The 12,885-nt window shown below is 52.7% G+C and overlaps 1 protein-coding gene across 1 annotated transcript in view; it reads left to right on the top strand.

Moving 5' to 3' along the window:
* Zbtb46 (zinc finger and BTB domain containing 46) overlaps window positions 1-12,885 on the top strand; it is a 49,180-nt gene that overhangs the window by 15,576 nt on the left and 20,719 nt on the right. Inside the window, exons 2-3 of the mRNA XM_090352654.1 lie at window positions 983-1,937; window positions 11,174-11,458. Coding sequence (XP_090208780.1) covers window positions 1,016-1,937; window positions 11,174-11,458 — 1,207 coding nt within the window. The 5' untranslated portion in view covers window positions 983-1,015. The remainder of the gene's footprint in view (window positions 1-982; window positions 1,938-11,173; window positions 11,459-12,885) is intronic.

Below are 12,885 nucleotides of genomic sequence, written 5' to 3'. Positions count from 1 at the left end.
GTGGTTCCCGCTGTGAGGTGTGCCGGGTTGGTGGTTCCCGCTGTGAGGTGTGCCGGGTTGGTGGTTCCCGCTGTGAGGTGTGCCGGGTTGGTGGTTCCCGCTGTGAGGTGTGCCGGGTTGGTGGTTCTCGCTGTGAGGTGTGCCGGGTTGGTGGTTCTCACTGTGAGGTGTCTTTCTTGCTGGTGGCTGGTGTTCTACTACTTGAGCAGTACTCCAGCCCAGCTTTCTGCTGGTTAATTGGAGATGGAGTCTCACAGACGTTTCTTCCTGGGCTGGCTTTGAACCTCAGTATTCCAGACTTGAGCCTTTTGAGTAGGATCATAGGTGTGAACCACTTGTACCTGGCTTAAGCATACTGCTTGAAATGTGAGGGCTAAAGACCTCAAGTTGGATTGCTTAATGGAGATTTTCAGTTGGATATGGAATGGGATAGTTGGGTTTTTTTGTGGGGGGTGGTCAGTCGTGGGACTTGAACTCATGGCCTGGCCACTATCTCTGAGCTCTTTTGCCCAAGGTTAATAATGCTGTACCGCTTTGAGCCACAGCATCACTTCTGGTTTTCTATTGGTTAAATGGAGACCTTCCAGCCCAGGCTGGCTCTGAATTGTCATCTTCAGATCTCAGCCTCCTGCATAGCTGGAATGATGAGTGTGAGCCACGGGCACCCAGCCAAACAAAAGTGGTTTTATCTGATGAGCGACTTTTATTATTTCTGTGTGTGATTCCACTCTGAACCTGGGAACTTGGTTTAGGTGTCTCTCCAGGGACAAGGTCCGTGCCTGTCCCCATGTCTCCTTAGGGCTGGGCCCAGGCCCTTGCTGTGTGAGTTAGTCTGCCTGGCCGCATGGTGGCCGTGGTGCCGTGGTGAGTCCCAGGAAGATGCTGTCCCCTCCAGGGCACAACGCCCTCCCCCAGGCTGGTCTTCAAGGTGCCTGTCTGTACTGCGTGTGTGGGTAACTCTCCTTCTCCCTCCCCACCCCAGAGGCTGTAGCAGAAACGACCACAAGACTCCCAGATGAACAACCGGAAGGAAGACATGGAAATCGCGTCCCATTACCGGCACCTGCTGCGTGAGCTGGACGAGCAGAGGCGGCACGGCGTCCTGTGTGATGCCTGTGTGGTGGTGGAGGGCAAGGTCTTCAAGGCCCACAAGAACGTCCTGCTGGGAAGCAGCCGCTACTTCAAGACGCTCTACTGCCAGGTGCAGAAGACGTCTGACCAGGCCACGGTCACCCACCTGGACATCGTCACGGCCCAGGGCTTCAAGGCCATCATTGACTTCATGTACTCGGCCCACCTGGCCCTCACCAGCAGGAATGTCATCGAGGTGATGTCCGCCGCCAGCTTCCTGCAGATGACGGATATCGTGCAGGCTTGCCACGACTTCATCAAAGCCGCGTTGGACATCAGCATCAAGTCTGATGCCTCAGATGAGCTCTCCGAGTTGGACGTTGGTGTCCCGGCCAGCAGCAGCACAGAAGCTCTGATCTCGGCAGTGATGGCCGGAAGGAGCATCTCCCCGTGGCTGGCTCGGCGAACAAGCCCGGCCAATTCTTCTGGAGACTCAGCCATCGCCAGCTGCCATGAAGGGAAGGAAGACCAGGAGCCCAAGGCCGACGGCCCTGAAGATGTGGCTTTTCCGTCTCTGTGGCCTGGAGACGTGGGCTATGGGTCTCTGCGCATCAAGGAAGAGCAGGTTTCTCCCTCGCATTATGGAGGGAGTGAGCCGCCTTCCACCAAGGATGGTGCCATTCAGAACTCCCTCTCAGAGCAAGGTTCCAGTGATGGCTGGCAGCTTAGCGGCCGCAGAAAGAACCGGAAGAACAAGGACACTGTCCGGCACATCACGCAGCAGGTGGAGGCCGACAGCAGGGCTGGCTCCCCGCTGCCCTCCTTCCTCCCCTCTGCAGGATGGCCCTTCAGCAGCCGAGACTCAAGTAAGCCCTTCATTTGAGCCAGGCGGGGTGCAGCTCCTCGGAGCCCAGTGTCAGGCCCTGTGGCCATGGGTGAATGGTGCACTCCATGCTCAGGCCAGGGGCTCCTCATATCACCTCCTTTCCTGGTAAATTGGTGCAACCGTGGGGATTGAGGCCTGCCCATCTCAGGCTGGGGTGACTCTAGGGTTCTGACAGGGTACCCTCAGGCCCCTTCCCGTTGACATAGGGGGCTGCCAGGAGGGGGCTCCTCCTGCCGAGGGCACCATCTGTGGGTCCCTAGCCAGAACAATGCTGGGGATCTCCTCAGCCCCATCACGCACAGCCTCCCTGGCTCCCAGAGATTGTGTCTGCTAGGTTCCCTGGCCCAGACTTCTGCCTGTGGTCCCCATCATGCTTGCCCTCAGTCCCTCAACCTGTATCAACTAGAATGTTCTGCAGAAAAGAGCCTCAGTCGGGGCTCGGTATGTGGCTTTCACAGGCAAGCATGAGTTCCGTGCTTGCACTAACAGGCATGGCGCTCACTCCTGCCGTATGACACCAGAGAGTGTTTCCTTCCTTCCTTCCAGCCTGCACACACTGCACTATTTTGGAGATGCGAATTCTGGTGTGCCGGACCTGGTCCACACAGCCCGTATGTCTGTTGAGGGTATCCGCACCTCCTATGCAAACCCCAGGAAAGCCATGTGTTTACTGAACCCCAGGAGCTGCGTACCTTCTAGTACTGCAGCTGTTACTGGGCCCTGTTAGGCAGCCAGCAGCAGCAGCTTCCCGTCCTTTGAGGCTCCCAGTTGCCCTTCCTCTGGGGCACAGGCCCTGCATTCTGGTCAGAGGAAGGAAGCTTATCAGGCTGGCCTAGAGGGACCCTGACCATGCCTGCCCCGGGTGGTACTTCTAGGACAAAGTTAGAAGGAAGTCAGAGAAAAGTCAGGCGTGGTGGCTCACGCCTGTAATTCTGGCTACTCAGGAAGCTGGGATCTGAGGATGCAGTGTAAGTCAGCTCAAGCAGAAAAGTCCACAAGACTCCATCTCCAGTTAACCAGAAAAAAGCTGAGCAGGTGTGGCTCAAGTGGTGAGCACAAAAGCCTGTAGTACAAATGCTGAGTGAAAGTGAGAGGTCCTGAGTTCAAGCCCCAGTACTGTAAAATCATGGTGTATGTATATAATTATAAGTCATGAACACACCGTAGTAGGAAGATGGCAGCCAACCATGGAGGTCCTAATCCATGAAAAATGCTGAAAATCTCAGCAGCGTTGTGTGGTCGGCTGGCTGGGCAGGATGGCCTGCTCCCCTGTTTGGAAGGCTTCTCGAGCAGGGTTGGTGGGGGACCATGGGACCCTGGTTTTTCCCTTCTGCTTGATTGAGGCATCTCTGGAGCTCAGAACTAGATTGCAGGGAAAGTTCTCCAAGGCTCCTGAACTTTCAGGAAAGCAAAGCGGGACCATTGTTTTTTGATGCCAGTCCTGGGTCTTGAACTAAGGGCCTGGGTGCTGTCCCTAATCTTCTTTTGCTCAAGGTCAGTGCTCTACCACTTGAGCCACAGCACCACTTCTGGCTTTTTTGAGTAGTTTATTGGAGATAGAGTCTCAGGGAGTTTCCTTTCCAGGCTGACTTTGAACCACAGTCCTTAGATCTCAGCCTTCTGAGTAGCTAGGATCACAGGCATGAGCCACCAGCACCTGACCCTCACCTGTTTTTACGCATGTCTAGCACTTTACCACTTGAGACACACTTCTGCTTCTGGATTTTTGGTGGTAAATTGGAGGTAAAAGTCTCATGAACTTACTGCCTGGCCTGGGTCTGAACCATGATCCTCGGATTTCAGCTTCCTGAGTAGCTAGGATGACCAGTGTGAGCCACAGTGCCTGGCTTGTTTTAATTTTTTTTATTTGCCAGTCCTGGACTTTGGCTCAGGGCCTGAGCACTGTCCTTGGACTTTCTCAAGGCTAGAGCTCTACCACTTGAGTCTCAGCACCACTTCCGGCTTTTTTCTGTGTATATGATACTGAGGAGTCGAACCCGGGTCTTCCTGCATGGTAGGCAAGCACTCACCACTAGGCCAAACTCCCAGCCCCTTGTTTTAAATATTTTTAAATATGCTGGCATTAAATGCATTGACATTGTGTAATAAACATTACTATCCAGCTTCAGAAATTTTTCATCTTTCCAAACAGAAACTGTATCCATTAAACAGGACCTCCCAGTGCTGAGCCATTGATTCCAGGGCCAGAAGAGCCCCCAAATCCACTGCAAGGGGGTGTTTGTTGTTGTTGTTGTTGTTTTGTTGGTCGTGGGGCTTGAATTCTGGGTCTGGGTGCTGTCCCTGAGCTCTTCAGCTCAAGGCTACCACCCCCCGACCCCTGGAGCCACAGCACCACTTCTGGTTTTCTAGTGGTTAACTGAAGATAAGCGTCTCAGGTCCTTTAGTGCCCGGGCTGACTTTGAACCTTAATCCTAAGATCTCAGTCTCCTGAATAGCTAGGATGACAGGCGTGAGCCACCACACTGGCTGGAAGTTGTTTTAAGGACAGGCATGGGGTTCCTGGGAGACAGTGATGGGATGCTAGCCCTGGGCAAAGAAGTGCAAGAGCCTACTTAAAATGTAAGCCAAAGGTAGAGCAGCTAATAAGAGCAAGGTCCTGAGCTCAAACTCCATTGCTGCAGAAGGTTGGATTAACTCAGGCATTCCCTACCTTAGGCTGGGAGAAAAAAATTGTACCAGAGCTTTTTTGCTCAAGTCCAGCCCTCTGCCCCTTGAGACAAAGCTCTAGTTCTGGCTTTTTGATGAAAATTGGATTGTCTAATGGACTTTTTCTGCCCAGGCTAGCTTCAAACCACAGTCTTCAGATCTCAGCCTCCAGAGTAGCTAGGGTTACAGCCATGAGCACTGGCTCCCAGCCAGGGTTCTCCGTGGGCTGTCCTGACCGCTGTTCTACGAGGTGCCAGGAGTGCTAGCCTCCATCAGAACTGCACAGTGTTCTGAACATGGATGGAATCCATGGCAGCGCCTCAGCTATCAAGGCTGAGCTGAATGGAGTCGAGAGGATGCTCCTGAGCTGAGGGGACGGCAGCGCTTCTCTGCTGTTCCTGGGGACCGACACAGGTGATAGGGATGGTAACGTGTCGTCTGCTCCCGATGTTGTCACCTTTCACCAGCTTGGAACAAAACTGGAAAGCATTAGCTCCCAGTGAGTGTGGAGGTTCTGAGAGCATGCCTGGCATGGACAGGCTTGCAGTGGATGCTGCAGTCCAGAAAGTGAGGGGGCCTTCCCTGCTTGTCCCACACACCCTCACCTGGCTGGTGGCCACACTCAGGGGACCGTTAGGGGCCTGGAAGTCATGTGTGAGGAAGTGGAAGGCTTCCAGAGCCTGTGGTTAGGTTTCAGATGCACTCAGTGAGCAGAAGGTGTTTTCAGAATCCAACAAGTGATTCTGGCTGTGTACTTTCCTTCGTCTTAAACCCTTGGGTTGCCAAGGCAACTGTGAACCACTTCTGCTCAAGGACATGAGGTGTGGGCTGGAGGAGGGTGTGATGCCTGCTGTGTCGTGGCTGATGGCCAGTCACCCCCAAGTCTGCCCTCCTCTCGTCCCTCAGGCTGCCTGGGAGGACAAAATGGGGTCATCTGTGGTGGTCAGTTTGTTTTCATTACAGAGAACATTTTTCCCTCTTCTCATTCTATTTATAGAAGGTTCCTCCCTCGCTTCCTTCCTTCCTTCCTTCCTTCCTTCCTCCCTCCCTCCCTCCCTCCCTCCCTCCCTCCCTCCCTCCGTCCCTCCCTCCCTCCCTCCCTCCCTTCCTTGCTTCCTTCCTTCCTTCCTTCCTTCCTTCCTTCCTTCCTTCCTTCCTTGTTTTTTCCCTCCCTCCCTCCTTTCTTCTCCTTGTCCCCTCCCCCTCCCTTCCTCCTTCACTTCCTCCCTCCCTCCCTCCTTTCCTTCTTTTTATGTTGGTACTAGAGCTTGAACTCTGGGCCTTTGAATTCTCACCCTTTTTTGTTCAGTGCTGGCACTCTACTGTAAGAGCTGTGTCTCTGGTTGTGGCCTTTTTATTTTCCTTTTTTCTTTTTTCCAGTCCCAAGCCTGAGCTGTGTCTCTGGTTGTGGCCTTTTTATTTTCCCTTTTTCCAGTCTCAAGGCTTGAACGCAGGGCCTAAGCACTGTCCTTGGGCTTTTGCCGGGCTAGTGCTCTACCACTTGAGCCACAGTACTACTCCTGGCTTGTTTTAATGTATGTGCTACCAAGGAATTGAGCCCAGGTATCTGTGTATGCAAGGTACTCTACCACTAGACCAAGGGCCCAGCCCTCCCTCCATCCCCCCCCTCCCCCCCGCTTTTTTGCCAGTCCTGGGACTTGACATCTTTTGCTCAAGGCTAGCACTCTGGCACTTGAGCCACAGCACCACTTCTGACTTTTTGATGGTTAATTGGAGATAAGAGTCTCATGGACTTTCCTGTCTGGACTGGCTTTGAACCACAATCCTCAGATTTCAACCCTCTGAGTAGCTGGGACTATGGAGGTGAGCGCACTTGGCCTCTGTTACCTTTTAAGAGTGTTTTTCCAAGCATAAAGTCATAAAGTCAAACTGCCTACCAGTTTGAAGGAAGCAGCTTACTTTTGAGTAAAACTTGAAGGGAAGCAGGTTGGAAGGTGCAGTCGTGGTTGCAGCCCTGGGGGGCACTGGTAGGCATCAGGGCCCCTCCTGCGTCTCTGCAGGAGAGCTGGTGGTGTTCCTATAGGGGCCTGGTGAAGCTTCAGGGTGGTGGATCGCGAGCCACACTAGTTTAGGAGTGGTGAAGGGATAGCCCAGCCCCTGCCAGAAACATACTTGTTCCTAAAAGGCTCTGCAAAAGTCGAGCTCTGCTGCTAGTCAGAGCTCTGCAGATTGGGCTTTCAAATGTGTCGCGAGGTTACAGTTCACTCGCCGGGTCGTGGGTGCGTTGCGTCTCCCATGTTGAGACCCCTCACGCTTTTGTCTGGGCCTTGGCTTTTTGTTCATTGGTTGTGTGCTTCTTGCTCTCTCTCTCAGCTTTATTGACTCATGGCTGGTGACCTGCCACTTGAGCCATACCTCCACGGTCCACTTTTTGTTCACCTCAAACGGTGGTCCTCAGATCTTAGTCTCCTGGCAGCGTGAGCCAGCAGTGCCCAGCCAACCAATGTTTTTAAGTACAGCTCCAGTTGAGCCCCGAAGGGCCCAGTGCCGCCGTGTGTGCCGCCGTGTCCCGGCAGCCCCTCCCCGCGGGGGAGGGGGGTGGGTGGCATCAGCTCTCCGGTGGGCTCTTCTTGTTGCTCCCTGGACCCATGGTCCTTGGTTTCTCTCCTGGCGCTTCTCCATGTATCCGGAACCACCCCCCTCACAGGCCCCGTCCTGGCACAGCCCGTTTTCATGAGTGTTCAGCGGGGTTGAGCCTTCAGGGCAGTCCGTGGACAGCTGCTCTCCTGGTGAAGGCTTTCCTCTCTGGCGAGCTTGTTCCCTCCCTGGTGGGGGGGGGCAGAGCACAGTGTGGTAGAAATATATCAATCTATGCAGTAAACTTCAAATTGCAAGTATATGGCTGGAATACACCATGTTTTGCCCCTCATACTGTACTGGGAAAATATTTACACTTAGAGAAAAGCTGAAAACATGACATAATGAATGCATCAGCTGCTGGGTCCCCCAGTTTGTTAACATTTTGTTTTATTTCCTTTATTAAATATTTATCCATCTGCCTACTCAAAAATCTACCTAATTTTTCGATGCATTTCAAAATAAGTGGTGTGCAGCTGGCACATTTGTCCTGCTTGTCAGTGGGCTTTTTTGTATTTTTATTTTTTTGTCAGTCCTGGGGCTTGAACTCTGGGCCTGGGCGCTGTCCCTGAGCAGTTCAGCTCAGGGCTACCACCCTACCCTTGAGCCACAGCCCCACTTCCCGCTTTCTGGGGATTCATTGGAGATAAGAGTCTCTTGGCTTTGTATTGCCCGGGCTGGCTTTGAACTACAATCCTAAGATCTCAGCTTCCAGAGTAGCTAGGATGACAGGCAAGAACCACACACCCGGCATATTACGGTATGATGTTTTTTGGTTGGTTGTGGGACTTGAACTCTGGGCCTAGGCATTGTCCCTGAGCTCTTCAGCTCAAGGCTAGTGCACTACCACTTGAGCCATGGTGTCACTTCGGCTCTGAGCTTCTTTTGCTCAAGGCTAGCACTTTTATCACTTGAGCCACAGCACCACTTTTGGCTTTTTCTGTGGATGTGGTACTGAGAAACTGAACCCAGGGCTTCATGCATGCTAGGCAAGCACTCCACCACTAGGCCACATTCCCAGCCCCTTGCTTACATTTTTTAGGTAAGTTTTATGCATCTCACTAACAGTTTTGAAGAAGCAATTTATGCATTGTCTTATTGCTATGCTACGCAACCCATAGAAATTCAAGAAATGTTACTCTAGAATAATGATTATAAATGTGTTTTGTCTAAAGTTTTACCTTCTTCGTTTGTGTTTGAAGCTTACTCTTTATTATTAAAGTGTTACACTTCACTACCCAAGTTAAAATCAAGCTTCCTCTGTGTCCTTCTTTGGTCAGTTGTGGGGCTTTTACTCTGGGCTTAGGCATTGTCCCTGAGCTCTTCAACTCCAAGCTAGTGCTCTACCACTTTGAGCCACAGTGCCACTTCTGGTTTTCTGGTGGCTGATTAGAGAAAAGAGTCTCACAGACGTTATTGCCCAGACTGGCTTTCAACTACAGTCCTTAGATCTCAGCCTCCTGAGTAGCTGGGATTACAGATGTGAGCCATGGGCACCTGCCAATCTACCTCGTTTATAATTAACAAAAGTTGAGCCGAGAGTTTGGCCTAGTGATTAAAGTGCTTGACTAGCATGCATGAAGACCCGGGTTCGATTCTTTGGTACCACATATATAGAAAAGCCGGAAGTGGTGCTGAGGCTCAAGTGGTAGAGCTCTAGCCTTGAGAAAGTCCAAGGACAGTGCTCAGGCCCTGAGCTCAAGCCCAGGACTGGCAAAAAAAAAAAAAAAATTAACAAAAGTTTTCCAATCATTTAACAAATCTTCACTTGGAAGACAAACATTCTTAGATCTTAGGGAACCAATCTAAAAATGCTTCAATTAACCATCAAAAGGCCAGAATGGATGTGTGACGCAAGTGTTAATGCACCAACCTTGAGCAGAAGAAAGGTAAACAAGAGTACAAAGCTCTGAGTTCAAGGCCAAGTATCAGCATAGCACACACACACACATGAGGATATTACTGTGGTACAGGCAGAACTAGGTCAAACAATAAAAGCACTGCTTCATTCTGGAAGGACATAGGCATGAAACTTGAATGATGTGTGTGACTAGAGGCAAGCAGGGTGTAAGACTGGTAGGTGCTGTGGGATGTCCACAGTGTGTGTGCTTGTGTGAGTGATCCCATGTGCACGTGTGTGTGCGTGTGTGTGTGTGTGTGTGTGTGTGTGTGTGTGAATGTGTCATGGCTGCCAGCTGAGAGAACACCCTAAGTTACCAGTGCAGGAGTGTGTCTGTGGAGCCTGACCTGCCTGCAGACCGGGCAGTGAGTGCCTGGCACAGTCCATGCCTTTCATAAGTGATGCCTCTCCTTCCTGTGGCGTGTGCTTGCAGGGTGCACACACACATCCAGTGTCAGTTGCAGGTCATTTGTTTAGACTCTGACCTCCAGAGTGATTATTCCAGAACCTCTCTGTCCAGCGAGGGCTGCGTCTTGGGTTGGCACCTCTGAAGGGCGCCCTTGGCTCCCACCAGGACTCCCTCTGCCAGCTAGTGGGAATCCACATGGCTGCCTCTGGCTGCAGATATTGACTGCGGTGTTACACACACCCCAGCCTCCGCCTGCACACTTTCAGCTTCCTGCTTCACTTCGTCCAGCCCCCCTCCAGGGGTCTGTTATCCCCCATCCCCAGGATGGCCCAGCACCATGACCTTCTGCTCTCAGCATCCTGTACGTGTTTGCCTGTGCCGGCTATGCTGCTCAGCTCTCTCTCAGGGTGCCATGCCACTTAAGCCACAGTGCCATTTCTGGCTTTCTGGTCGGCAATTGGCCATGAGTCTTGGAGATTTTACTGCTCAGACTGGCTTCAATCTGCAAATCTTAGCCTCCTGAATGGCTAAGATTACAGGTGTGAAACACTGGCCCTGGCTGTTTTTGAGATAGTCTCACTATGTAGCCTAGACTGGCCTTGAGCTCACCGCCCTCCTGCCTCAGTCTCCCCAGTGCTGAGATTCCAAGTGGGCATTAACATGCCTGGCTTAACTGCTTTTATTTTTGGCTTAAGGCCAGCACTCTGCCACTTGAGCCCAATGCTGCTTCCCTGAGGGTGTCCCTTGGTGCACGGGCTCGGCTGGCCGTGACCCTCCGGCCTCCGTGTGGCTGGGGGTGGGGGTGTGCACTGCGGTGGTGGCCGGGCTGCCCCATGGCCTGGATGACAGTTTTGTGACTCTGTGCCCAGTCACTGGTTACAGTGGGAGTCTCGTGAATTCTACGCTGGCCTCCCTCAAGCGACATTCCTGTCTGTGCCCTGCAGGTATCTTGGGTTACAGGTCTGAGCAACTGTGCCTAGCAGCAGGCTTTAACATTTTTTTTTTTGCCAGTCCTAGGGCTTGAACTGAGAACCTGGGCGTTGTCCTTAGACACTTTTTGCTCAAGGCTAGCACTCTGCCACTTTGCCACGACAACCATTTCTGTTTTTTTCTGTCTATGTGGTTCCGGGGAATTGAACCCAGGCTTTCTGTATGCTAGGCGAGCACTCTACCACTAGGCCACGTTCCCGGCCCAGGCTTTACTTTTGGTGAAACCCAACGTACCTATTTTGTTGCTTGTATTTCTGATGTCTTACCCAATAACCCATTGCCAAAGATAAGACCGTATCTTCGAGTTTTATGGTTTGGCATGCAGGTAGCTGCTGGATGTGTGAGCACGTCTTCTTGGGGCGCATCTTGAAATCCACAGCCCGGGGTCTCTTCTGGAGCCAGTCCTCCACCATTGTTCTGAGTGTAGCCGTGGTGTTGCTGTGGCAAGCGGCAAGTCCTGGGCTCGGGAAACAGGTGTGACGAAGCGGAGGCCATTGCCTCGCTGAGCCGGGCCACGGCTGCAGTGTTGCCTGGAGCGTGCAGTGCGCAGACCTTGAACAGCAGGCGGAGGTTGGCAGGAGTGAACCTCAAGTGACTGCACGGCCTGCATGTGACCCGAACATTCACTAATGTGCGCTTCTCCCAACCCCAGACATTGACCTGACGGTCACTGAGACCAGCAGCGCAGACGGCCAAGGGGAGAGGACTGAGCTCTACGCACATGTGGACGAAGGCCTCCTGGGAGGAGAAGCCGGCTACCTGGGCCCTCCGCTCACCCCGGAGAAGGACGAGGCGCTGCACCAGGCCACTGCGGTGGCCAACCTGCGTGCGGCACTCCTGAGCAAGAACAGCCTGCTGTCTCTGAAGGCGGACGTGCTGGGGGATGACGGCTCCCTGCTCTTCCAGTACCTGCCCAGGGGCGCCCACGCCCTGTCCCGTAAGTGCAGCCCCTCTCGTGTTGCTGTGCCCTTCTTTGGTTTCAGTTGTTGGGTCTCAAGTCTCAAACCCAGACACAGTGGGGACAGTGGTGGGCAGCCGTCCCTCATGGCCGTGGGAGGTGGCCTCCCGGGCCCATGGCACTTGCTCTGCAGAGTGTGTGTTCAGGCAGCAGGAGGTGGCGGCTGGTCTTGTTGGAGTGCTTTGTACCCAGATTCCAGGCACCTAACCCTAACGCTGTGTGAGCTTCAAGGTGCTCTCGGTGATTAACAACCCTGAAGGCCTTGGCCTCGTGGAGCCAAGGTGGCCGGCCATGGTAGGAGAGCAGAGGGTATTGGCGTCTCGGAGTGGAGAGGGGAGCGGTGTACAGCAGTGACCAGGCCCTGGCCTGCTTCGTTCTTGTTCAGTAGCACTGGTGGCTGAGGCTGCAGTGGGAGGCTTGGCTGTGGCTTCCTGTTTGATTGACACTCAGTGTGGGCGGAGCCATCCTTAGCCTGGCCTGGTTCCCTCCATAGGAGGGGGGGCCACATCTCAACCCAGAGACTTGAGGTTGGAGCTGGAATGGCACGCTATCCCAGAGGCCCTCGCCTGCGATAGCTAGTTGTGCACCCTGCATGCCACAGAATGACAGAAGAGTAGTGAAGGCACCTTTGATGCGAGGACTGTGGGATCGATGTCTGTTTTAATTTTTACTTTAAAAAAAAAGTACTTTTAGTTTTGTTTTAACAAACACTGAAACACCTATAGGGATTTTGTATTGGTTTGAGGAAGTTATGCAAATTGCACATGGCTAATAAAGACTAAAGGTGGAAATCTATGCTTGTTCTCTTTATTCCCTGTTCTTAGATAAACATTGTTGCCAGTTGGTAGGGCATGGCTCTGAAAACAGGCCAGGCTGAGTGCCGCAGGCTGAGTGGGCACTGCAGCTACGCATGCTTTCAGAAATACCCTGTGCTGGAGCCGGGCGCGGTGGCTCACGCCTGGAATCCCAGCTACTCAGGAGGCTGAGCTCTGAGGATCAAGGTTCAAAGCCAGCCCAGGCACAAAAGGACCTGAGACTCTTATCTCCAATTAACTTCTAGAAAAGGGGCTCAAGGGTAGGGGGGTAGCGTTGAGCTGAAGAGCTCAGGGACAACGCCCAGGCAGAGTTCAAGCCCCATGACCCACAAAAAAAAAAAATAAAGAAGAAGAAAAGAAAGAGAGAAAGACCCTGTGTTGGCACTGCTCAGAAGGCTGAGAATTGTGATTTGAAGCCAGCCCAGGCAGGACAATCTGTGACACGCTTATCTCTAATTAACCATGGAGAAGCCAGAAGTAGAGTTGTGGCTCAAGTGGTAGAGTGCTAGCCTTGAGCAGAAAGGTCAGGGACAGCGCCCAGGCCCTGAATTCAAGCCCCAGGACTGGCACACATACAAAAAGTAAATGTCT

The sequence above is a fragment of the Megascapheus bottae genome, chromosome 18 (genome assembly GCF_031878675.1).
Source record: "Megascapheus bottae isolate mThoBot1 chromosome 18, mThoBot2.hap1, whole genome shotgun sequence".
In the NCBI taxonomy this organism is placed as follows: Eukaryota; Metazoa; Chordata; class Mammalia; order Rodentia; family Geomyidae; genus Megascapheus; species Megascapheus bottae.
The sequence above is the reverse complement of the archived record's forward strand: the minus strand, read 5'-3'. Positions and strand labels throughout refer to the sequence as shown.